Source organism: Mustela nigripes, chromosome 13 (genome assembly GCF_022355385.1).
Source record: "Mustela nigripes isolate SB6536 chromosome 13, MUSNIG.SB6536, whole genome shotgun sequence".
Taxonomy (NCBI): Eukaryota; Metazoa; Chordata; class Mammalia; order Carnivora; family Mustelidae; genus Mustela; species Mustela nigripes.
In genome coordinates this window covers 128,253,110-128,279,915 of record NC_081569.1, presented here as the reverse complement: position 1 = coordinate 128,279,915, position 26,806 = coordinate 128,253,110, and the positions used below count along the sequence as shown (strand labels likewise).

At 42.8% G+C, this 26,806-nt stretch overlaps 1 protein-coding gene across 3 annotated transcripts in view; it reads right to left on the bottom strand.

The window, feature by feature from the left end:
* Window positions 1-540: 540 nt before the first annotated feature.
* The window catches only part of TMED8 (transmembrane p24 trafficking protein family member 8), a 37,945-nt gene continuing 11,679 nt past the window's right edge, over window positions 541-26,806 (bottom strand). The window contains exons 2-6 of one of the 3 annotated variants that reach the window (XM_059373644.1): window positions 17,585-17,663; window positions 12,470-12,599; window positions 10,736-10,862; window positions 9,989-10,294; window positions 541-7,829 (exon numbers count right to left, since the gene is read on the bottom strand). In XM_059373644.1, coding sequence (XP_059229627.1) covers window positions 7,612-7,829; window positions 9,989-10,294; window positions 10,736-10,862; window positions 12,470-12,599; window positions 17,585-17,663 — 860 coding nt within the window. In that variant the 3' untranslated portion in view covers window positions 541-7,611. Of the gene's footprint in view, window positions 7,830-9,988; window positions 10,295-10,735; window positions 10,863-12,469; window positions 12,602-17,584; window positions 17,666-26,806 lie in introns of those variants that run through there. The other 2 variants (XM_059373645.1, XM_059373646.1) reach the window with 2 other exon arrangements.

Below are 26,806 nucleotides of genomic sequence, written 5' to 3'. Positions count from 1 at the left end.
GAAGATTTCAATGGTACCCTTCCTGGTCAGATTAGGAGATTTTCTCATTTTGTAATAAACCCAACTGATGTGCACAAGCAATATTTTAAGAGATGTCTAGGACATCTTAGGATGTTATTTCTGAAATGAAAATAATATCACCCAGACTGTGTTCATGATTAACCTGGTGTCCACTGTACCAGTTCCAAACTTGAACACAGAAAGTTCATTGGAAAATGAACATCACTGGAAACCAGACACAATTAAACAGTATAATGTTCCATTTACCAATCATTGCTCTAAACCCACTTTTTCTGCCACTGGGCTAAACTTAGTTCCCAGTATGTAATACTCTGCCATGAATGTAAACACAGTTGAAAGATGGGTCATTGATCTTATTCTCAGTTTTTTTCTTAATTGTTAATTTTCTTAAATTTTTATAATCAATAGATTACAGAATAATTTATATAGATTTATAGAATATCTTTCCTCTAGGAAAAATACAGAGATGAATAAAAAATGTAAAATGTAAATCAGGTTCATTAAGATAGAACTCAAATGTTTCAGGTGCATAGTGAAAAAGTTTATTTAGGACAGATTTCAAAACTTGGAAGAGAAGACAAAGAAATGCACAAAAGCATCACAAATCTGTTACATAATACAAAAACACAAGAACTGAGCTATTTAAGGAACCATAGCCCAGGAATCATCTGTGTATCACAGCAACACACTCAAAGCCACAGGGTGGTAAGAGAAGGTATTTTAAAGGAAAAACCACTCAGCAGGACAAAACGACTGAATGACAATTTGGTACAGAGCTCTTAGAAATCATAGGAAATGTTGACAGCATTTCTCAGGGGACACGTAAAATAAGATGACTGCAATAAAGGACTTGTTGGGTTATTTTTGTACTTAAAAGATGGTGACACTTGTCCCTTCCAGACCCCTTTCTGTATGTAACATCAGCGCCAAGGCATGATAAGAGAACAAGTAGGAAAGAATGCCTTTGTAGTTTGCCAATTCCTTAAAAATTTGCCAAGAAGGCATAATCATCTTTCAAACAACTGACAGATCTCAGTGCATGGCGCCAAAGCAGGCCTTTCAGAAATACCAGCTAAACGGCATAAAGTAGTTTAGGAATCTGCAAGCACCTCCCTCTATTCCAAGTATCCTTACCTAAAGTCTGGCTTTCTTATAATCTATCACTTTGATTACAAAGCAACTTTCTTCTGAGAATTTCCAAAACGATTCCCATCACTAAGGGCAAATGGGTCCACCAGAGTCATGGGTTACAGGACTGCCTTTTCTAAACTTCACTTGCTCTTGAATATGGCTACATGGAAAGAAATTCAACTTGATTAAGTAAAAACAACTTCACTTATGGGACAATAATCTCAGAAAGGGATGTCAGTTGGGTTCTTAATATGGAATTTCTTAGTAAAATGTACTAATTAAGACATAAGGGAAGAAAATAAGATAATGTTTTCCATACGACCCTTGGCCTGAACCTAAGAATCAACAACAGTAACAAGGAACGTTTTAGACAGAGAGATATCAAACCTGAGTGAAGAAGTGAGTTCAGGAAGAGAACTCCTAAAGCTGACTGTTAGCTAAGGGCTCTTCTGGAACCCTATATGCTAGACTATTCCAAACCTAAACTCTAAACTTATTTGTGACCCTATATCAGAACTTTTGGAAAATGCACTTTGTCCCCTGAAAGTCATTTCACATATATTATTTGACCCTTAGATAAGTACTTAAAAGGACAGAAAACTATGGAATTTAATAAAGCCTGTATATCTAGATTTCTGGGACACCTTCTCCTCAAGTCTCAGTGTAAAGAAGAGCCATGAAATTAACTCTGGTCCACATGCCTGGGGCCTAAAAAAATCAAAGTACATACAATGGTAAATTAGATCATGGGTTCAAACCATTGACCAGGACCACAAATAATTTCAAAGCCAGCATCTTACTTTTAGACTTGTTTTTTGTGAGGGAATGACTATTTGTAAATGAACTCCATCACAAGGCGGGGCAAGTGGGTTTTCTTAGCTTAATGACAAGAGATTCAAACAGCAGGGGCTTTGTGTGGCCTTTGTGGTTCAGGCAGAGGCAACACTTCAAAGGGAGTGGTGATTTCTGAAATCTGGCCACAAGATACTTACCAAAATTTTCTTTCACCCTTTGGTCCCAAATCCTGCCCTAATCTCAGAATCTAAATAAATGGGTAGACGTCAAAGGAGTGCTCACAGGTGCTGGATGGGTTGGATCAAAAGGGTGACACTGACCATGACCAGGTACCCACTGAGCCAAAGCGGTGTTTTTCTGGGTGCCTCCCCCTTTTCCAGGAAAGCGGCTACGAGCAACCAACTCCCAGAGGGTTCTTCTACTTCTGAGCACACTGAAGAGCTGCAAACTCACATTATAATCACCTTTACAGCCAGGGACAGACCATCATTCCCACAAGTGGAGGGCTTGTTCTATCTGTTACTCAACTCAAATACTTTGTTGTCTTCATCAGTATTTCACTGACACAGCTTCTTCATTCACTTGGTAAGGTTCACAAGAGTTCCAACGGATGGCTGGACAGTCCTACACAAGTCACCCAGCTATCCCAATATGGGACTATAAGTCACAATTCCTCCCCAGTCCTACTTCTTCTAACCAACGCTGATTGCCTTATCCCCTCAACAAACACTGTTATTTAATTCTGAGTAATCAGGTAAACAGAGGCCTTAGATACCATGCTGCCAATGCTAAACAATATGGTAAATAACCAAGATATCAGAGAGAAATGGAGGGAGCCTAGACCCTTTTTATCTTTCAGTTGTATGGAAATGAGAGGCCAGGGATAGGATTCCATGCACATGAAGACTGGGACTTTGGCCACAAAGATACTCACCACAGACAGGGTTTCTGGAAAGCACCTGGCTTGTGATTGGTTTTAGACACCCATTCCCTAATGAGTTCCCAAAGAAATGGCTCCCCGAGCACAACCCAATCCCCACTGAATATGATCACTTGCTCTCCAAAGAGCATAAACCCCTGAACCTGCTACTGCTCACAATAAAAAATGAAATTGCCTTCCTTCAGACAGAAACTCACCTTCCAACTCTTTTCAACCACTACGATTCTATAGGGATGGTGTTCTTCCCTTTTCCAGGAAATTCAGGTTCTCAGGAGCTCTATACACTTTTAGCCAGGTGGAAAGAGACTAGTTCAGGAGGCTGATGTGGACTTTTTAGGGTCAGGAGAAATTCTAATTGGAAGCTCTCAGAAGGGAGAACAGACGATTCCATTTACTGCTGGGTGTCTGACGATCCCACAAAGATTACAGAAGATGTTGAGTCCTACACCTCACGGGGAGGGGGGGGGGGGGTCAGCCTAGAGGGGCACAGCTTGTGGCTTGAGGCTATTCTGTGATTTTGGTCAAAATTAACCAATTTCACCCCTGTCTTGGCCACCGTTAAAACCAGCTGGGGCTGCAGGGCCACAGGGGCTCTCCCTCTCAGCCTTGTGCTAGTCTCACCACCCTTTTCCACAGCACTAGACTCTCAGCCCCAGAGAATATGGTGAAGAAATGCAGCCTCGGGTCAGGGGATTACACTTAGTAGAGGAGACCTACTCAAAAAGATTCCTAAGGTCGATCCTGTTGGACGAGACAGCAAAGGGGGCTGGGGTTTCTCCAAGAAGCACAATGAGAACCAGCAAGGCTTCCGGCTTAAAGAACACTTCCAACTCATAAAATACAGATTAAAGAACAAAATTAGGATATGAGCAAAAGTCCGGGATACACTTGACAGCTTATCTCCCTTCCCCTCATTTTATTCTTTTTTTTTTTTTTTCCCACTATCAATTTTAAAAGGCAGGCCTCAAACTGCCCGAAACTATTTCACTCCTGCCCCTCCTTCACCCTCCACTAAAATACTCCTTTAATGTAAATGGTAGGGTCACTCAACTCCGTAGCTCAGAATTACAGACTTTGGGGTTAAAATGCAACTTTCTGCAGAAAAGTGGTCTTAAAAAATAAAATATAAAGGTACAGACTTTAGGACTTAGGTTTTGCCCAATTCTTTCAAAGAGGTTAGGATTCACCAGAAGTATCTAAACTCAGATATTTTCTGGAACAGTAACATCTAATCCCACAGGTTAATATAAGACAGAGAATTCTCAGAATTAACTCTTTCATATACACATAATGAGGGGCAATATAAACTTTTAAAAAGTCTGACATTTCCTTTCTTAAATAATAAAAAAAACATCTTTAAGTGCATGAATTATTTAAAAAGAAAAGAGGAATGGCCTCATTTGAAGTTGTTACCTGCTTCCATTATAAAGCTTTTCATTGTCTGAGGATCAAGTTTTAACTTCGGAGACCTGACGACCTGTTGTAAAGCAACAGATTGAAGTCCTTCCAGAACAGTCTCACAGTTCCCCTCCCTCAACCTGGTCAGTTAAAGAAGGAAAGAGTGCAGCTCTGGCCTGAGGGATAGAGCACGAGTTTTTCAAAGATGGAGATCAAGAACTTTTTTTTTTTTTTTTTTTTTTTATTAAGGAGGACCACCTCCCAAGTAACTCATGCTGGAGGAAACAAATCTGCTAAAAAGCCAGGGGCCCTCTGACACAGGAGAGCTGATGTCCGTGCAGGGAACGCCCTAATCGGACGCTTGTCCAAAGGAAAAGAATGGGGAAATCGTCTTTGTTTCAATTAGCAGTTTATAATTTTAAAACCTCTATGGTGGGTATACCTAAGGGTGTTTACAATCTGCTGCTTTTAAGTTCTCTGTCTGCACAACACATTTTGTGATAAAACGTTAGAAAAAATTAACACTTTAAACAGGTCTTCCTTTATAAAAGCCTCAACAGAGGGCAAAGCTAAACAAACTGAAGAAATTTAAGAAGCCAGCCGCTCTGTGTAGAGAATTTCAATCTCGCTCCCACGACAAAGTGCTCTCTTCCGACTGTTAGTATTTATTTGTGCTCTGGAGAACAGGATGAGACAGAGGACTCTGATTTCACTGTCTGGTTCTCTAAACGTGGAAAGGGAGAGATTAAGGAAAGGACGACCTCTGAGGATTTGCTGGGCTGAAAAATTCTCACTAATTCCGTGTGCTTCCGCAAGTAAATATTTGGTCCCGAAAGTGTGATTTCAGAAATTGAATAGGAAAAGAGGGAATGAATCAGATAGTGAAAATATCTTCTGTTAGCCATTTTGCGCTAATGGGACAAAGACACGCCAGGGCAAGGAAGAAATGGAACCATGTCCAGGACTTCAAAAGTGCCCAGACAAGAGGCACACAGAGGTGACGGGAACAGGTCCCTTGGGCTTCCCTGATGCACCAGAACTAGGATGCCAAAGAAAATAAGCACAGAGCAGCTCACGGCAAAAATAAACAAACAGTGTAGTCCCAGAGAGCTTGCTACGGCCTGACAGCTCCCTTTAAAGAGAAAGCCAGAAGTTAATAATAAACAGGAACCAGAAGCAAGGCTTGAGCTGAAAGGAGAACCACTCAGTAGAAATCTTTTATAGGGATTATCCTCACTTAGCTAAGGCGTGATTGAACTCCGGTGCCAGAAGAGTGCTCACTCGGCTAATCTCATGATGATGTGATGTACAGAGAGTCTGCTTTGCATGGCCAAACAGTCACTAGAATAATTTCTAGTTTCTTACAAGGTAGATGCATTCTGGCCAGTGTCATCTTCTACAAAATGCACTGAAATATAAAATAATGGAGGTAAGGTGCTGCTCAGTCCACAGCATCGTGTCCTGCTTGGGGCTTTGCTCCCCAGGGAATAGAGAAAGTGCAGGCCGTCTGGCCCTTTGCTCCAGGACCCAGATGCTGCTACAGAACTACTGGGAGGGGCCCTGGTCTTCGAGTCCCTGACCCCGGAGCGGGGAGAGTCTTGGCGTGAGACACCTGCACAAGGACGGAACGAGCCAAAGGAACCGTCCTGAGGATGACTCCTCAAAGTCGGACTGTGAAATCCCAGAACCATACCATGTCCCTCACAGGCAGGTCAATTCCTCTGTGTTCCATCCTGGGCGAATGGACCAGGTCCCTCACAACCTAGAACTCGTCACAGGGAGTGCTGAGGTAAGACGGCATCATCTATCTCGGAAGGGCAGAGTCCTCCCAAAGCATCCCGGGACTGACCTGTAGGAAGGGAACATGGTCATCTCCCAACTCTTCCTAAAATCGTCATCTGACTCCACAGAAGAGGTGACAGAAGCCTTCTAAGAAACAGAGGGAAACTGTTTCAATGGCAAAATGAAATGTGCTACAAAAATAAATAAAGTAATAAATAAGTCGAATTATTCCTCAAAATTCTAGGGCAGTAACAGACTCGACACAAGGAATAAGAAACAAGGAGGCACAGACAACCACAGTGGTCCCTTCTCTGCCCGAGACCCTGCCCTGCTGCTCCTGCTACGACCACCGATGACAGCCTCCCCGACCCTGGGCACTCCAGGCCTCGGGGCTAATAGGGTGGGAAAGGCAGTCGTTGGGGAGAAGCCAGCTTTGGCCTAGTAAAGAACAACTCCAATCAGCAGCAACAGTGAAGCTTCATCAACCTTTCTAAGAGACTTTGAACTCCAAAAGTTTAAAGCCCTCAAAGCAAGAAACCTAAATCCAGAAACTCTGGAAATTCGATGGGTTCTAGAGCAAAATTTCTAAATAACACTCCTACCGTAAAGATAAAAAAGCATGGTGGGGAATCGGAAGTGTTGTTATTTTTTTAACCTTCTCTCTCAGATTATACCTTCTTCTTTGATTTTTTTAAAAAAAGTAATACAGTAACACTTGACTTTCAAAGATGTGGATTCTGAGATCAATCCCGTACCTACTTCCCAACTTTTCCCCTCCAACAGCCAGCACCCAGGCTACGGGTTGCAAACTCTTGAAGCAGGAAGTGATGGAGGCGGTTATCCCTGCCCCAGGTGTTAAACTACGTGCTCACCACTTTAGATGGCATGGACGGTCTTGCTGTAAGGGCACGGAACACAGACGTGGGGAAAGGCAAGTGGAGGGCAAGAGGCAGAGTCGGATAGTCGGGACCACTGACCCCCCTCCAAAGGCAGTGAGGGCTCCCGGCCTGTGCTACAGACCACGGAGAACCAGCAGGTGGGAAGATGGCAGTGGTGAGAGGCTGGACAGAGCTCACTCCATCCAAGGAGGCTCCTTCACAATGCGCTTTTCCTCCTCCAGCACTTCCAACAGGTGAACAGTGAGCGCCACTAAACAGATCTGCAGGAAAGGCTCTAGGAGAGGAGAGAGCAACAACTGGACTAATACCTTGGACCAAAATAGACCTCATTTAAAAGACTACACCCAACCAACCTCCCTTTAGGCTCTTGCCTAACAGGTTCCTTCCCAGAGGGACTTCTGCTGGAGACTGAAGCAAGAGGAGCGTGAGTCAAGGACCACAGAACAGGAGCACTAAACCATCACCTGCAGAAGCCAAGGAGGGGGAAAAGCTACGTGGGGTCAACAGTCAGGCATGCCAGGCAGGACGTGAGGGTCAGGCACCTCACGCTTGACTTGTAGCTCTTGCCTATCCGAAACAAGAGGCACCGGCTGGCAGCCCGCTCCAGCCAGCGAACATCCGCCTGCCTCCTGTCCCCGCGGGCCCTCAGCTCGTGTAGTAGACGTGGAAGTAGAGAGTCTTGTTGCGGAGCAGGGAGTAGGAGTTGTCAAACTTGAGCAGGTAGATGCCCTCGCCAGGGTAGTCGTGGCTGCCAGCCTGCACGTCTCGGTGGCTGTCCCGCCGGTACACAGGCATGACCTCCCCATAGCGACCTCGAAGGGAGCTCCTGGAGCCTCTCTCTACATCGCCAACTGGGACAGGGTCTGTGTGAGCAAAATGGCAGAGTGTTTGTATATGACTTCAGAGAAAGAATAAGTCTGACCTCAAGGTAAAAGAACAGACCAGGTGACTTAGGGACTTTTAGCCAGGAAGATGCTCTTGAACTCCCACAGGAACTTGGAAATGTCTGCTGGCCTCTGACCATCACAGCAACCTGTGGGTGATACTGGCATTGGGTGCCCAAGTGTCCAGGAGCACTGAACATCGGGATAGCACCTGCTCAGCAAAGAAGCATTCCACCCAAATGCCAGTAAGGTCTCCACTGAATAATAATGATTTAGCTTTACAGAGCCAACCTAGTTCTGGAAGTGTCTGGACATTTCCAAGGGAGAGAAAATATATTTATCTCATTAGTTTTTTAGATTTGTTTTGACAGAGAGAGAGAAAAAGCAGAGAGAGAGAGAGAGCACACACAAGAGTAGGGGTGGGGTGGGGAGAAGCAGACTCCCAGCTGAGCAAGAAGCCTGATGTGGGGCTCAATCCCAGGACCCTAGGATCACAACCTGAGCCGAAGGCAGATGCTTAACCGACTGAGCCACCTAGGTGCCCCTATTTTATTTTTTAAAGGTTTATTTATTAATTTGAGAGAGAGTGAGAGCAGTGGGGAGGAGCAGAGGAGGAGGGAGAGAGAGGGAAAGAAATCCCAAGCAGACTCCCCACTGAGTGTGGAGCCTGACAGCGGGCTCAGTCTCAGGACCCTGAGATCATGACCTGAGCTGAAGTCAAGAGTCTGGTGCTTAACCAATTAAGCCACCCAGGTGCCCCAAGAAAAGAGATTTAGAAGGGAAGACTCTGACATCTTTTCATTCAGCAGGAAAAATAAAGAGCTAACAGAGGTAGGAAATACAAACATGCTGTACAGAGCAACCTAGAACTTCTACCTGGCCACCTGCAGAATGGCAAATTAAGACATGGGGTTCTTCTGCCTAAATACCTGAAGATTTCCCTGCAGACTTGCTCTCCCATGAAGAAGCAAGGGAGTGATTTTAAGATCATATAAAAAATCAAGATGCTTGGAACCTACTTAGAGCCTACTCTTAATATTTCATAAAAAAAACAAAACAAAAAAAGCCTCAGGGTCATCCTGAGCAGGCACTGCAAATGAGTGGAACACAGAACCCACTTTTAAAACTACTCTGGGCATGTGCTGTGCTCTGGGCATATTTCACAATATATACAAATATTAAATCATCATACTGTATATACCAAACTAATATATTTTATGTCAATTACATCTCAATAAAAAAAAAATTTAAATTAAAAAAAACTGGGGGCGCCTGCATGGCTCAGTCAGTAAGCATCTGCCTTCGGCTCAGGTCATGATCCCAGGGTGCTGGGATCGAGCCCCACAACCGGCTCCCTGTCCAGCGGGAAGCCTGCTTCTCCCTCTCCCACTCCCCCAGCTTGTATTCCCTCTCTCGCTGTGTCTCAGTGAAATGAATGAATAAAATCTTAAGAAAAAAAAAAAAAACTGGGGGTGCCTGGGTAGCTCAGTTGGTTGAGTGTTTGCCTTCAGCTCAGGTCATGATCTCGGGGTCCTGGGATCAAACCCTGTGTTGGGGTTCCCTGCTCAATGGGGAGCCTCCTTTTCCCTCTTCCTCTGCCCCTCCCCCTGTTCACTCTCTCTCTCTCAAATAAATAAATAAAATCTTTAAAAAGAACACTGCTCTGGGCATGAAGAAAGAAATAAACAGTAGTCAGCCAACTGGGACAGCTCAGAGGCGAGTACAGTTAGCAAGCTGTAATCACTCGGTTTGGTTCCAGACTAAAACTGGTAAATATCCCAAACTATGAGAGAAATATAAAATAATCCCAGGTTTACATATGATCTCTCTGCTGCATCACTGACCCACCCCTTTCCCTGCCCACTCCATCCCTGACCCCATGGAGATGTTGGGGAAATAGCAAGGGACTATAAAAAGCAAAAGAAGCTTTCTACCAAGGCACCAATAACATCCCCACCAGAATGTTCTTTGAGGGTCTGACTTTGGCCTGCATCACTCAGTTTAGCTTAGAATGCTGACAGAGATCCCTCACTTGCATTCTAAGGAAGAAAAGGACTGGCATAACACAGGAAGTGGTCACTAGGAATTGGGTTGAGCCAGAAAAAGCAAAATGCAAATTATGTTAAAATTAAATTTACCTTCAATCTCTTCCTCCTCCTCCTCGTCTTCATCCTCATCCTCACTGGAATCACTGACCTGCACAGTTATGTCAGTGCTGGTTACAGGGGTCCAGTCAAAATAAACTCCAAAGCCAATGTCATAGTCATCGGTCGCAAACTCCCAGCAAACGCGCTTCCCCTCTGGATGGGTAGGTACCCGGATGGTCACCACCTCACCCCGCTTCACCACCAGACGACTGTTCTTCTCTTTGCCCAGCTTGCTTTTGAATTCCTTCATCTTGGCAAAGGTCCAGATGCACGGAGGAGCCATCAGAGGGGGGGACACTGAAAGGACAAGCAGCTCACTACTGAGAAACCAAGAGGAACGCCTGGCCTTTGGTTTAGGGAGGGTGTTGCAGTCGAAGACCTTCGCTCTACTTCCTGGCTTCTCTGACTGCCTTTCACAAGTCACCTTCTCACTTTCCTTCCATCAGTCTGCCTTTTTTTTTTTTAAAGATTTTATTTATTTATTTATTTGAGACAGAAAGAGAGAGCACACAAGCCCAAGGTAGGGGGGCGGGGGATGCAGGGCAGAGGCAGAGGGAGAAGCAGGCTGCCTGCTGGGCGGGGAGCCTGACACAGGGCTCCATCCTAGGACCCTGGGACATGACCTGAGCTGAAGGCAGCCGCCCAACTGACTGAGCCACCCAGAAGCCCCCTGCCTACCTTTCTTTAAGCACCCATTGGGAGTAGAGAAATCACCTTCCATACCCCCAGAGGTCTCACCTTTCCTATGATCTCCCAGGAGATCTGCAGATTCCAAATCAGCTGAAAGGATATCTATAGCTCCTGTGTGCTCAGACTGGATCATAACGATGTCCCCGGACCTTTGTGGAACTTGGTACTTGGCCATCTGCACAACGGAACTCTGATTAGAGTGCTTACTAGAGGGCAGAGTCCAACCAGCCTCCTTCCCGAAGGCGCTGCCCATCCTGCGCTACTGCCTCCACCTTCCCTGCTCAAAGCCTGCCGGCTATGTTCACTCCTCCTTTTGCCACTTTCCCACTCCAGACCCTTTATAAAATCCTTGTCCGTGAACATCCTCCACGCTTGCTACTGACTTCTGCACCAAAAGCGTTTCTCGGCCATGCCCTGATCTAGCCTTGGCCTGCACAGCACTTCCCAGCCGCCTCCCTCGAGGCAACACTGGCATCCAGGGCTTAGCCCAACTCCCGTTCTGCCACGCAGCCTCCTGCTACAGTTCCCACTCACGCAGAACCTCCAGATCCCTGTCAGTCGAGTCACCAAAGCCCTGCAGAGATAGGATCTGATTTATATCCTCTGTCTCTGGCTCATCCATGGCACAACTGGGATGTCCCAAGACACCGGCTGTCATATCCACTAACAGTGTTCTATAAATAATCACCATTTTACCTGTTTCAATGTATTTAAACAGTACATTTGCTGCCAGACACATAACCTGCATGGAGAGTACAAGCATCACTTGAAACTCAAAGCCCTCGCTAGCCCATGGCAAGAGGCTTCAACCCCTCTTGTGCATTTCACATCAGACCACTCGGTTTGATGCTCCTGTTTCTTGCTTTTATGCCATCATTTCCTGCTCCTTCTCCAAGCAGTCAGCAGGCAACTCAAAACATGTACACCCACTCCCCACTCGGGTCAGCATTCCAATGAGATGACTGTCCAGTTAAGAGTCCAGAATTATATTTGCGAGAGAAAAAGAAAGCAATCTTGAATTATTCCCAGACTATATTCTCATAATATCTCTTTCTGGAGATATTATACCTCTTTCTGGAGAAAGAGAGTTCTTTACCTGCATTGCTTAATGAGGTAAATGAGACTCTGGCTAACCCACTCACATGATTCTTTCCTTTTCCAGAGGCTAAACAAAGGATTTAGTATTAGCAGTGCAGCATTAGTAAAGTCACTGATAGGTCTTAGCTTTAGTTTCCTCATCTGTAAAATGGGAACATTACAGTACCTGTCTCACAGGTTCTCAGGAGTAAATGAAGCATTTTTATGCATAAAAGTGCTTTGTAAACTATAAAGCATTATGCAAAGGTAATTATAATGTTTGGCACTGTCTTCACTGCCACTAGTACCATTTGTTATTGTGACAGATGTGTTAATAATGATACAAACAACGCTCTCCTCCATGGCAGGGAGACCACTGCTGTCTACACCACTTCTAGGGAAACTTTATCATAAATATTAAGTAGATCTACCAGAAGAAAACTGAAGCTGAAATACAATCCCACATATCAAAGCTCCTCACACCCAGAGGATTTTAGACAACATGTGAGCATTCACTCCAACACTTCACTTTTTTGAAGAGTTGCTAGTTCAGTGAGGGGCCCAGAGGGCGACACGTATATCCGTCCTCCACATGCTTAAAAGTGAGCTTCCCCAGTGCTTTCTAGTTCCAACCCATCCAGACGCATCTAAATCTGGTGCCACAAACTGCTCCTTCCAAAGAGACGGCGACAATGTCCTCCCTACCTTGTTGAGGACCTGGGCCTGGTCTGCAGGGAGCACTTCCTGTTCCACAGAGGCCTGCACCTCCAAGGCGCCAGCTGTCTTCCGCAGACCCTCTGGGGCATCGTCACTCACTGGAGACACCATCTGTGGCCTCTCAGAGGAAGAGAGCATGTCAATGCAAAGACTCTTAAAAGGCACAGCAGTCCTAGAGAAACTAGGACTAAAACATCCTTCGAGGGCCACCTCCCAACCTCTGCTCTCGCATTTAGGTCTCCTGTCCCTTAGGCCTTGCCTCAGCCAGAAATTCATCCCCACAACAGAGGGAGTGCACGTGGACTCAGGAGACAGTCCCCCTCCGGTCTCTGGTCGTCCCTCTTGCCTGTCCCTTATGCCGCGAGCAGCCTGTCGGCGTCTCCACTTCACACCATCCTCCATGGCACACCCAGCCACCAGGTAATGAAAGACGGTCAGCACTCTCTTTCCTTTTTTAAGCACACTAATCTACTATTCCAATGACTTAAAACACAAGCATCTGAAGAGTTACTTTTAAGGAAGCGAGGGAGTCATTTCTGCTCTCCTTTTCCGCTGGCTTCCTGAGAGACCAGAAAGTGAGTGAGGAGCCGGGGCGGAAGCACCATACCCCAGGCCTCTCGGAAATCTGTTGCCAGCAGGAGATGACGTGAATTCTTTGGAGTAGCAGTTATCAGACTATGGTGCGGGGACTGCTGGGGCTCTTAAGACTGTTTTATAATAATTCTAAAATATGATCACCTTTTTTCATTTTCATCTTTTCAAGAGTATACATTAGAGTTTCCCAGAACATGACACTTGATCTCACAACAGAACAAAGGCAGAAGCAGATGTGAGAATCCAACTGTGTTTTCTGAAGCCAGACATGAGAATTACAACATCGCTCTCTCTTGCTAAATTATTTCTGCTTTGGAAAATAGTTGTTTTCCATTAAAAACATATCACTGACATTAACATGCAATGAGTTCATCATTTTCATTTTTAAATTAATCAACAAGAATTTTTTAATTTTTCAGTTTTAATTTCTAGTAGAGTAAACATTGATAGATACAGCCCACTGAAAAAAATCCTTTGGGGTCCTCAACAACTTTGAATTGTGTAAAGGTTGAGAACTACTGCTTTTTCAAGCATCACTTCCCCAGGAAAACTGAGTAAGTGACGGGAAAACAGTGTTACAGACATCATGGGGGAACAAAGGACTTCTTTTGGTGTTTATTAGCTTCTTTCTCTCTTGTTTAAACATAAACAAGAAAAAAAAATCACTCTACATTGCCTCTTTTTCAGATAAAATAAAGCCATATTTTGGGACATCCAGGTCATTCCAGCTTCCCTCAGAACAAACAAGAGGAAGTCAGTATTAAAACCAGAGGTGTGGGATGCTGTTGATTGTATGGGTTTGCTTGGGTAATCCTGGGTAAAATGTAAATTAGTCTAGGCTGTAAATCTATTTACCTCTTAACCCCAGAAATTACAGTCTGCTTTTGTTTCTTGACGCTATTTATCCTGATCTGTCTCCTCTATTAGAAGGTGAGCCTGATGGCAGGGACAGGGACAGGTCTCACTCCCGGTATGCACAGCATTTATGCCAGGCCTGTCACATGGAACCCTCGTCCCCTAGAAAGAGGCCATGTCATTTTGCCTGGTCTGCTGCAGTCACAGTGGCCTCTTGAACCTCTGAGAATCCCCAAACACTTCAAGCCCTCTCCCACTCAAGGGTTTTGTACCTACTATCACCTCAGCCTAGAATATTCTTCTCCCAGGTACCTGAGGGCTTCCTTCCTTTAGGCTTCTGCTCAGCTGTTACTTCTAGGGAGGCTCCCCAGAGGTCAGGAGGTGAAATAGCTCACCCTATCGTAGCCCCATCGAACCTACACCCTTCCCCTGTTCACTCATCTTCGTTGCACTCACCACGGCCCGGCATATTATGTACCGTATTTGGTTGACTGCAAGATGTATATTTGTTTTCAGATTTTAGTACAAACAAAATGGGGGATGTCCTAAAAATTAGTAGTGTTTTACAACTGCCCAGGACTGACATGGAGTCCTTCTCCAGGAGATCTGCATTTGCTCCTGCCCGTACTCACGAAGGCTTCCGACTGAGACAACTTTAAATAAGTTCTCTGTGAGGGTTTTGTTCAGGCCACACTGACAGACTGAATTTAGACCACAAACTGGTGATTACAGACTCGTGGTTCATATTCTCAGGGGAGATATTTTTTTCCACTCCTTACACAGTGCCAAGTGGAGACACTGAAGTTCCCTTGTGATCCTTCTGTGTGGAGGAACGTTTTTGTTTTTAAGATTTTCTTTATTTTTTGACAGACATAGTGAGAGAGGGAACACAAGCAGGGGGACTGGGAAAGGGAGAGAAGGCTTCCTGCTGAGCAGGGAGCCCAATGCGGGGCTCAATCCCAGGACTCTGGGATCGTGACCTGAGCTGAGGGCAGATGCTTAACAACCGAGCCACCCAGGCGCCCCTGGAGGGACTTTTTTCTTATCTTTTCACTGAAGGCTTAGGCTTTTGATGTCCAAGCCCCACAGTGTGGGGGTGGAGAGGTGTGTATGTGTGTGTGTGTGTGCGTGTGTCTCTTATTAGACTCTCTACCTTGGGCATTCTTCCCTTTCTTGGTAGTTCATAAAATAACAGTACTTCTTACAGTTGGTGGCAAGTTCAGAGTCTATGAAATATGAGTTATACTTGCTTTCTGTCTGCCCTCCCACTAGAATGTAAACCCCATGAGACCAGGGACTTGGACTGTTTGGTCATTTATGGTATCTTCATTGCCTAGAACAGTGCTTGCCACATAAGTAGCAAGCAGGCTCTCAGCAAGCAAATACCTGTTGAATGAATAAACAGGAGCAGCCCCAAAATATTTGTTGAATAAATCAATCAATAAGTTAGTTTTTGTTTGGGAGCAAGAGAGGAATGCTGGCATGTGAGCATATAACAGTGGATCTGACCACAGGCGTGACCTTACTGTGTGTACTTCTAAAGTCTCTTTGCCTTTGTGCATACTACTTTGCACAAACATGGTTCTGCTTATTAAAAAAAAACAATTCTAAACAGGACATGCAATAGCCCACATAAATTTAATATTCACATGACCACTTTATGCTCTGAAGAATCAACGAAGGGTATTTTGGGAAAGTTAATTGCAAATCACTTGATGCCAGTGATAAACCACGTCAAGGAAAAACTCCCACTGTAAGCCTTCTTGTGTGTGCTGACCCGGAGTAGGGAGGGCATCCCAAGGGAGGGGAGAGCCTGGCCAGCCGAACTAGCCTCATAGCAAAGAGAGAGAACTGTGCCCTTCCAGTTCTAATATAGACAAAACATAAACAGTACACTTCAGGCGTCATCTGGGCTGGATTTCTTGCTTCGCACACCAGATTTTAGAAACAAAGCTTTAACATTAAACATTAAACCTCCTTTTTTCTAAGAATGTTGTACATTCTCACTCAAAAAACTTTATTTACTCCTAGGAGGAAAAAATCAGTTCTGTGCCTAAAGCCATCTCCCAAATATCCTTCAAATCACTACGCACAGAAAAAGGGTGATGGCAGGATGAGGGAAAGGACCTCCTCTCCTGGGACTTGATAAGGACAAGAATTGTCTCCTATCATCAAAGCCTTCGGGAGGTTTTGTCTTCTGAAAGGACTGTTATATAAATAACCTAGTAGCTCTAAGCATGGAACTCAAAACCCTTCTAATGTGACTTATGGGAACAAGCTTTAGAGTAGAACCAACCTAAAGCTCTAAAACTTGGGAAATTTTTCAATTCACTGTTTTGTTCTCCTCACTGTGGAAAAAAAAATAACTGTTTCAGGGGTGTTAGGATTACATGATATAATACCTTTTAACACCTAGTACAGTATTGAACAAATAGAAATATTCTGTAATAAGTATTTTATTGTCATTACAGAGAAAAATTTTTAAAAGTATGCCTATATATCACCAACTTTATTATTACACTAATCATTACCTTTCATCATCTGAATTCTGGGGGGAAAAAGTTTTATTTCATATATAAAAGTTAGAAGAAAGAACTTCTACTGAAGAAATAAGAGATTGGGCTCAGTCAGTACAGCATGCGATTCTTAATCTCAGTGTCTTGAGTTCAAGCCTCACACTGGGCATAGATTTTACTTTAAAATAAAATAATTTTAAAAGAAATAACAGATTGGGGAGCCTGGGTGGCTCAGTATGTTAAAGCCTCTGCCTTCGGCTCAGGTCACGATCCCAGGGTCCTGGGATCAAGCCCCACACCGGGCTCTCTGCTCAGCGGGGAGCCTGCTTCCCCCTCTCTCTCTCTGCCTGCCTCTCTGCCTACTTGGGATTTCTGTCAAATAAATAAATAAAATCTTAAAAAAAGAAATAAGAGATTATTTAAGTATTCTGATATTCCTCTCTATCCCCTAGCCATCACCTTTTTGTGAGGCACAGAGACCACAGTGGTTCTACTGGACAGAACTGTGCCATGAGCAGATCAACTGGACTATAGTCTCGATTAGCTCCATTATTTATCCAAAATACAGGTTTTCATTAATTATTCCATGCATGTTTCATGTTTCCACTTATTCCAGAGCTCAGTACAACTCTTCCCTTTCTGCCAAACAGTGTGGTATCAGTGACAGTTGATAAACAAAATGGATGGAGCAGGAAATTAAGAATAACAATCTGAAGGTCATCATAATGGCTTAATCTAAAAATTACATTAAAAAAAAACACCTCCAAAAGTGTGTGTGTGTGTGTATGTGTGTGTTCATGCATCCTCTGGGTAAAAACCAACCACGCATTCTCTTGAAAGTGCACTTGGGGATCCATGTCTAATGTTTTAACATTTCAAACTGGGCTTCTGAAAAGGACAAATGAAGATACTACACTATTTGTTACAGTTTTGCTCTCTGAGAGTAAAGAAAGTTTCATCACCTGAAAGAGATCTGACATTGCCCCCAAACACACTTAAGGATTGACTAACTAATGACCAAATCATCTACACTCTTCACTCCAACCTGTCCACCCCCTGAAAGTCACTGTCCATGCCTTTCATCTGTTCCTTATCTTAGACAATAAACGTCTAGGAGCCAAGCAGCTGCTGCCCATACCTGTAAGGTGAGGAATGGGGTTCTGGATCAGAGGCCAAAGCCACTGAGGTGACCTTGGTGTTTTCTAGATCTTCATTCTCTAGAAAATCAAGGAAAGAAAAATTCAGTATTTGAGAGGGAACATAATCATAATAATCTTGTATTAAAAAAAAAAATCTGGCAGTTTCAACCAACTTTCTCTTTCCAAAAATATTCTGGGCATCCATTTCTGAGAGGCCCAGTGCATAAATTATTCAAGTCTTCACTCACATCCAAGTATTCTCAGACCGGCATAACCCATTCATGAAAAAAATACGCTCCTTCCCAAAAAAAGCCCGTACAAAATTCATTCCAATTCAACAATCACATTTCTCAGGAACCATATGGTTAAATTAGGCAAAACATTGAAGGTAGAGTGAGATTTAGGATGAAATGCCTGGAATTCAGCATCACAGAGTGGAGTGTCCCCTCTACATTCAGTGTGCTCACGTCACTGCAGCCTGGGGGAAGGATTTCTGTCATTTCTTTCACTCACTCACTCACCGGTGACTTACTGGTGAACTGGTAGGTAGCTTCAAGGAGTAGACAGGTGAAATGCATCGTGAAAGCCATGTTCCCAAGCAAATAACAAGCCTATGGCTGGCATTATTGCCATTTTCAGGTAAAGACACTACGGCAGAGACAGGATTCACGCTCCTAACCTTTAGGTACTACTAAGTTTTATGGTTTATTGATCTAGCCTTTCCTTGAGCACTCAGAAAAGCATAAGGTTTACTGTATTTAGCTAGGCTCTGGCTTAACCTCCTCTAGTCAAGACCACGAGAAACCAAAGCCCAAAGTCCACTTCTCAGTGCGAAAAACAACTTAAATGATGTAAACCTCAAATACTGCAAATGTCTGCGTCTGGTAGCAACATAAAAGTGCAAATGATGGGTAAATATTTGTGATTCAACTTAAATCTAGTCTCACTTTTATTTTTATATGTGAAAAGATTTATTTTTCTGTTCATCAGCTCATACTCTCATAGGTAGAAAGAACTTAGAGCGAGCTTACGCCACCCAACTTTCCTCTTGTGATGTAACAGAAAATGTATACATTCATCTCTGCCCCCAGTTCCTGGCACAGAACTCTGAAAATCCTGATGATTTCCTAAGTGAAAAGGACACTATGAGTATGTTTTGTTCTAATATTTGGTCTTTGACTCTGGTTCCTGACCCGGAGTTCCTAAATCCCTTGGACCTTCTCTGGTGATAGCAGTGTCTTTTGTTCCAAAGAGGTGACTCTGGGTGGGCTCCTGGATGGGGGCTGCTCACCAGAAAGACCAAGCCATCATCAGAGGCTTGGAATTGTCAGCCTCACCCCCCCATTCTCCAGAGAGGGGAGTGGGGCTGGAAAAGAAGTTAATGACTGATCACAGTGATGTGATAAAACCTCCATAAAAATCCCCAAAGTGCAGGGTTTGAAGAGCTTCTAGGTTGGTGACCACATCCATATACCAGCAGGGTGACGGGCGACATACCCCAACTCCAAGGGGACAGAAGCTCCTGTCCTTGGGCCCCTCCCAGACTTTGCCTTCCGTGTCTCTTTATCTGACTATTCATCTGTATCCTTTCCCATATCTTTTAATAAACTGGTAAATGTAAGTATTTCCCTGAGTTCTCTGAGCTGCCGTAGAAAATTATCAAATCCACAGAGGAGGTCACGGGAAACCCCAACACATAGTCAAGTCAGACAGCAGTTGTGGGTAACCTGGGACCTACTACCTGAGACGGGCATCTGAAGCTGGGGCGGGGTGACAGGGGGGAGGCAACATTCTCATGGGACGAAGCCCTTAACCTGTGGGATCTGATGCTATCCTCTGGCAGTGTCACAGTGTCCTACTCCTCTGGCAGTAGGACACCCAGCAGTGTCACAGAATCACTTGGTGTGAGGGGGAAAAAAATCCCACATCTGCTGTCAGAAGTGCTGCGAGTGGGAGTCTGTGAGACAGTAAAAGAGATACTCAGGAGGACTATGCGTTCTTTATACCTCCCAGCAAAGGAACGGAGGCTCAGGCAATCGTCAGATGTTCCCCCCAGTCTCTGCTACTCTGTGAGGAGGTCCTTTCACCAGACAGAGATAATGCGCGAAGTTCCTCCCTATGTTGACCTAAGTAGAATCTACTTCACAATAACCTCTGCTCTTCAATCCCTCCCCACAATACCCTTTCAAATATTTACAGCCTGCTATCACTTTTCCTGCAAGTTCCTCCTCAGGCTGACCATTTCCAGTCCTCTCAGTCATCCCTCAGGTGCCCTCTGACCACACTGGCCTCCTTGTGTTGTTCCTTTGTGTTCCATTTGAAGTAAGGAGCTAAAATGGACAACTTCTTCAAATGTTTCTAATCCACAGAGAGTACACTAAGACTATGACCTCTTAATAAGGATACAATATTTCTTGATATAATACTCTGAGCACTAGATTTTGTGTGTTTCCTTATTTTTTCTTTAAAAAAAAAAGATTTTATTTATTTATTTGACAGAGAGAGATCACAAGTAGGCAGAGAGGCAGGCAGAGAGAGAGAGGAGGAAGCAGGCTCCCCGCTGAGCAGAGAACCCGATGTGGGACTCGATCCCAGGACCCTGGGATCATGACCTGAGCCGAGGGAGAGGCTTTAAACCCACTGAGCCACCCATGTGCCCCTCTTTATTTTTTTCTTAAGATTTTATTTAAATTCTAGTTAGTTAACATACAATGTAATATTAGTTTCAGGTGTACAATATAGTGATTCAACACTTCCATAAATCACCCCGTGCTCATCACAAGGGCACTGCTTAATCCCATCATCTATTTAACCCATCCCCCACCCACCCACTTCCCCTCAGGTAACCATCAGTTTGTTCTCTATAGTTAAAAGATTGTTTCTTGGTTTCTTGGTTTGGCACTAGACTTTTTTTAACTGCAGACTTACCCTGTTAGCCTAAATAAGTCAATCAAGATCTCCAGGGCATATAAAAATAAACTTACTCCAAGCCCAGTATCACCTGTGCTCTATTTTTGAAACAGATTTTTGGAAAATAATTGACTTTTTAACTTTAATGCAGGGCTCTGCATATCTATATTATTTCAAATTAACTTTTTGAAATTATACTAATGCATGCTTTACTCATCGTAGAACAAATTAAATACACGTAAGAAAACATTTTACATTTACCCTTCAGACTTTAATATACAAATAACACATTATTCAGTGTAGAAAAATGAGCAAAAAGAAACAAAAAATGATATAACCAACCACAAACCCATTAGCCAAAGATAACCTTTGTTAACACTTTGGTGCATATTCTTTCAGAAACGTATTTATATATTTATAAATATACATACACATACATATGTATATCTATATAGACAGAAAGAGAGAATGAAGGAGGAGAGAGATGTATATACATCTGTATGTTTATATATCCTGCCTCCTATCTCCAGTCACTAATTTCATGTGGGGCATGAAGACCATAAGTTCTACTGGAAAATACTGTATCATGAGTTGATCAGCTGGGACTATAATACACACTAGCTCAAGGTCCTGTAACTTACAGCTTTTCATTAATTATTCCATTAATGTTTCAGAGTTTCCACTCATTCTAGGACTCAAATCCATATACACAAACACACACACACACACACATTTCTTGTATTTATATTTCTGAAAGGACATGCACAGATGTAATTGAACATTACTCATTTTTCAGAGTCAATAGAAATGGCGCTATATCATAATTTTAAACGACTGTGCATTATCCAATAGTCTATACTAAAATTTCTTTAACCAATCCTCAAGTCTCTATTGTTAGAGCTGGAGTTTGTTTCAAATCTTTCACCGTCAGAGATGATGTTATATCGCAGAAGTCTACAACCCTTTCTTAAAAACTTCCCCTGTCCACAGCCTTGAAGGAATAGTTCCTGTGACCAAGATCTACTACGCTGGCCGTGCTTATGATTTTTGGTGAACATTTGCCCAAAAGTCAACCCAATTCTCTTCCCCAAAATCTGGGGTTGGTACCACAGGCCAAAACAGACAGTAAAGAGCCTCAGGTCAGGGACAGAGTCTGCCACTTGGGAGAAGCCATCACAGGCCATGTAAAAGCAGATGACTAAGCACTGAAGACAACTGCCAGAGACAGGAAAAGGATCATTTATGCAAAGAGAAGTAGAAACAAGGGACCTTGGGGTCCAGGAGGAAAGGAGACACAGAGACCCACCTGACCACTTACTTTCTAATTCTTGTAACATCCAACAGTACTTCCTGCAATTTGATTCTGTGAGATTTCTTTATGTCCTAACAGTTAGCTTTCTTTCTACTTTTTATTGTAAAATATATCATAAATATAAAAGGTGGCATGAAAACGAGACACAAAGCTAAAAACGTTAATACCAATACCTACTTAGTAATGAGGTAATTATTTGTACTTTAAAAGTCCTCTAATGCTTCTTCCCGATCATATCTCCCCGTATTCTGAATTCTGAGTAAATTATTCCCTTGCCTTTTACTCCCTTTGTACATTTTAGGTATATTAATTACTGCTTTGTAAAAACTTTTTTTTCTTTTTCAAAAAATTTTTTAAAGATTTTATTTATTTGACAGAGATCACAAGTAGGCAGAAAGGCTGGCAGAGAGACAGAGGAGGAAGCAGGCTCCCCACCGAGCAGAGAGCCCGATGCAGGGTTCGATCCCAGGACCCTGGGATCATGACCTGAGCTAAAGGCAGAAGCTTTAACCCACTGAGCCACCCAGGTGTCCCTCTTTTTCAAATTTTTACTTAAATGCTAGTTAGTTAAAACTTCTTTATTTCAGAAAATTTTAAATATGCACAAAATTAGAGAGCAGTGGAACAGTGGGTTAAAGTCTCTGCCTTCGGTCCTGGGATAGAGCATCATATCAGGGCTCTCTGCTCAGCAGGGAGCCTGCTTCTGCCTATCTCTCTCTGCCTGCCTCTCAGCCTACTTGTGATTTCTGTCTGCCAAGTAAATAAATAAAATCTTTTAAAAAATACTATTAAAAAAAAAGAAAGGCAGGATAGAAGATTGAGTCTTCTCCCATTGTCAGAATACTAAGCATTGTAGCAATCTCTATACAATGATTTGGGGGTTTTGTAGTTTTAGAAACATGCAGTTTTTAACATATTTCAAGTTTTTCAAGTTTTTTCAAGTTTAACATATTTCAAGTGTTTCAAGTTTTCCTAGTTTTGGCCATTGGGAGCTCTTTAGAGTTGGCTCATGTGTCCGAATAGTCTTGCTTATAACAAAAGTTCCGAGCTCATCTTACATATGCTCTGCCCCAGCCATTTCTCTAAGGAGTCCCAGTTCCTTCTGATGAGAAGATACACACAGCAACCACATCAAAAAGGGAACCATGAGGGGTGCCTAGGTGGCTCAGTGGGTTAAGTGTCTGCCTTCAGCTCAGATCATGATCTTCCTGAGATTGAGCTCCGCATCGTGCTAAACGGGAAGGTGTTTCTCATTCCCCCTCTGCCCCTCCCTACCCCATGCTCATTCTCTCTCTCTCTCTCTCTCTCTCGCAAATTAAATTAAATTAAATTAAATTTTTAAAAGGGAACCATCAGTTAATGGCTTTGCCTAATACCTTCAACAGACCTTTACTGGGTCCCTGCTATGTGCCAAGCACCATATTCCATCCTGGGAATACAGTTAAATTATACATGATTTGTGCCCTGAAACAGCTCAGTCTACAGAGGAAGAAAAACTCATAAACAGACAACTGTAATACAATGTGTTATTATTTAGAATAGAATTTTGCCCTTGATATTACAGGAACACAGCGGGTATTTAAATTAGGGAAGAAAGGTAATCAAAGGACTTTTCCTCAAAGATACAGCAATTATGCTTTCTTAAAGAACAGCAGGACTTGGCCACAGGCAAGGGCATTGAAAAAGGGCTCTACAGGCGAAGAGGATTAAATGAGCAAAAGCAAGAACACAGAAAAACACCACGGCATAACTATAAAAATTGATGAAAAAATTAATGACAAAAAAAATGGAATGACATCCCAGGTTCATAGACTGGAGCTTAATTAACACAGTTAAAATGTCCACATTAGGGTGCCTGTGTGGTTTAATGGGTTAAGGGTCTGCCTTAACCCTCAGGTCATGATCTCAGGGTTCTGCAACTGAGCTCCAAGTGGGCTCCCTATTCAGTGGGGAGTCAGCTTCTCTCTCTGTCCCTCCCCTCTCCCTGCTTGTGCTCTCTCTCTCTCTCTCTTCCTCTTTCTCATATAAATAAACAAAATCTTAAAAACAAAACAAAAAAAGGAATGTAAGATGAACAACACTGGAGATATCATACTTGCTGGTTTCAAAATATATTACAATGCTACAGAAATTTTTTAAGAGTATGGCATAGGGCGCCTGGGTGGCTCAGTGGGTTAAGCCGCTGCCTTCGGCTCAGGTCATGATCTCAGGGTCCTGGGATCGAGGCCCGCAACGGGCTCTCTGCTCAGCAGGGAGCCTGCTTCCCTCTCTCTCTCTCTCTGCCTGCCTCTCCATCTACTTGTGATTTCTCTCTGTCAAATAAATAAATAAAATCTTTAAAAAAAAAAAAGAGTATGGCATAAAGAGACCAATGAAACAGAGTAAGAGTCTAGAAAAGCATCTATACATCTATGATCAACTGATCTTTGAAAAGGGTGCCAACAACACACAATGGGGAAAGGATAGTCTCTCCAACAAATTGTGTTGGAAAAACTCATTATCCACATGCAAAAGAATGAAACTGGATGCTTATCTCACATCATATAAAAATAAACTCAAAATGGATTAAAAACATGAGACTTAGTGGCACCTGGGTGGCTCAGTAGGTTAAAGCTTCTGCTTTCAGCTCAGGTCATGATCCCAGGGTCCTGGGATCGGGCACCGCATCGGGCTTTCTGCTCAGCAGGGAGCCTGTTTCCTGTTCTCTCTCTTCATCTCTCTGCCTACTTGTGATCTCTGTCTGTCAAATGAATAAATAAAATCTTTAAAAAAAAAATGAGACTTAAACTATAAAACTCTTAGAAGAAAACAGGGGAAGAGCTTCATGATATTGATATTGATATTGGTCTCATAACAAAGCTTCATGATTTTATGGATATGACACCAAAAGCACACGTAACAAAAACAAATATAGACAAGTGGGACTACATCAAACAGAAAAACTTCTGTACAGCAATGGAATCAAACAGAGAAAATGACAACCTATGAAGCAACAAAAAATACTTGCCAACCATATATCTGAAAAGAGGTTAATTTCCAAAATAAATTTAAAACTCCTATAACTCCATAGCAAAACAACCCAATAACCCAATTTTAGAATGGGCTTAAGACTGAAATACACATTTCTCCAAAGAAGACATCCAAATGGCCAAAAAGCATAAGAAAAGATGATCAATATTACTAATCATCAGGAAATGCAAACCAAAACCACAAAAATGAGATATCATCTTACATTGTTAGGATGATGGCTATTATCAAAATAAAAACAGACAAGTGTTGCAGAGGATGCATAGAAAATGGAACCCTTGCACCTACATGAGAACGAAAAATGACATAGCCACTACGGAAAACAGTATAAAGATTCCTCAAAAAATTGAAAATAGAATTACCATATCATCTATCAATCCCATTTCCAGGTATTCATCCAAAAGAATTTAAATCAGGATCTCAAAGAGATATCGACCCTCCAACGTTTCGGTGTAGCACTACTCAAAATAGCCAAGATGCGATAACAACCTAACTGTCCACTGACAGATGAATGGATAAAGAAAATGTGGTAGTAAAAGAAAAGAAAAGAAAATGTGGTAGTTACATACAATGGAATATTATAATATTTTTAAGACAAGGAAATCCTGCAATATGTGGTAATATGGATGAACCCTGAGAACACTATGCTAAGTGAAATAAGCCAGTCATAGAAGGACGAATATTGCACAATTCCATTTATGGAGGTATCTAAAATAGTCAAACTCCTAAAATCAGAGAGTAGAATGATGTTTCTCAGGGTCTTCAAGGAGAGGAAAATGAAGAGTTGCTAATCAATGGGTATAAAGTCTAAGTTATTTAGGATTAGTAAGTTCTAGAAATCTGCTATACAATATTGTGCCAATAATTAGCAATACTGTATTATACACAAAAAAATTAAAGGAAATAACTTAGAAGTACTTCACAGAAACAAAAAGAACAAACATTAGTAAAATAAACAAATAAAATACCATGGCTATTCAGTGTGTACAGGAAGTTCTGTGTGTGCAGAGACCTGAGCCAAGAGACACAAATTCCATCAGTTTAACTCAATACTTAACGAATTCCTAACAAGTGCTGGCTCCACACTAGTTACTGGAGATGATGCACTAAAGCAGACACAGTTCTAGGCCTCATAAAGCTTTCAGTTTTGCAGGAAAGACTGAGAAGGACCTTTATCCCACAGATGATCAAGAATTTTAAGCTTAAATTTAAGCTAGGAAATGACAGTCAAATTTGCATTTTTTGGAGGATCCTATAGCAGCTGATGGTAAGATGGGTCTTACCGGACAGATGGGAGGCCTTAGCAAAGTTCACACAAGAGCTAATGAGGACCTAGTAGTTATATCTGAGACAGAGCAGAGAGGACTCGCTTAGAAAATCATTAGGTGGTCAAATTTGTTTTTAGGATGCCCATGCTGGCCACACTTATTGCCTTACTAACTGTTCACAAACCATCTGTGTGACATATTCTAGAACTTTGCTGAGAAGCTGCTTCAAGTTTAATGGTTACAGATTCTGGATTCTAATCTCTTTTCCCCTTTGGATAATTGATACATGGGTTCATTTCTAGTCCCTGACAGTCCTCAAAGATAGCAGAGAATTACAACTGCAGCTTCTTTCAGGATCCTGGACGTAGCAGTCGCCTTCAGATCTTCTAGCTTTCAAACACTCAACCTTCTCCTAGAGGGGACTGACTTCATAAACAGTACACAATGGAAGTCAGAATGGAAGATCCTTCTTTTCTAAACCCAGGAAGTTAGGCACCATGCACATGATGTAAAACAGTCCCACCAAGAACTGGAAATAGCAGTACAAAGGAGGGAGAGGATGCATCTAGCAGCAGCCAAATAGCCCTCACCGGATTATTCTTGCTGCTTAGCCTCTGGACCAGCCTACTCTTCAGCCTTCCAGCAATGCGGTGAGCTTCCTATATTCTTCCAATAATCCATTTTCTGCTCAAGGCAGCCAACAT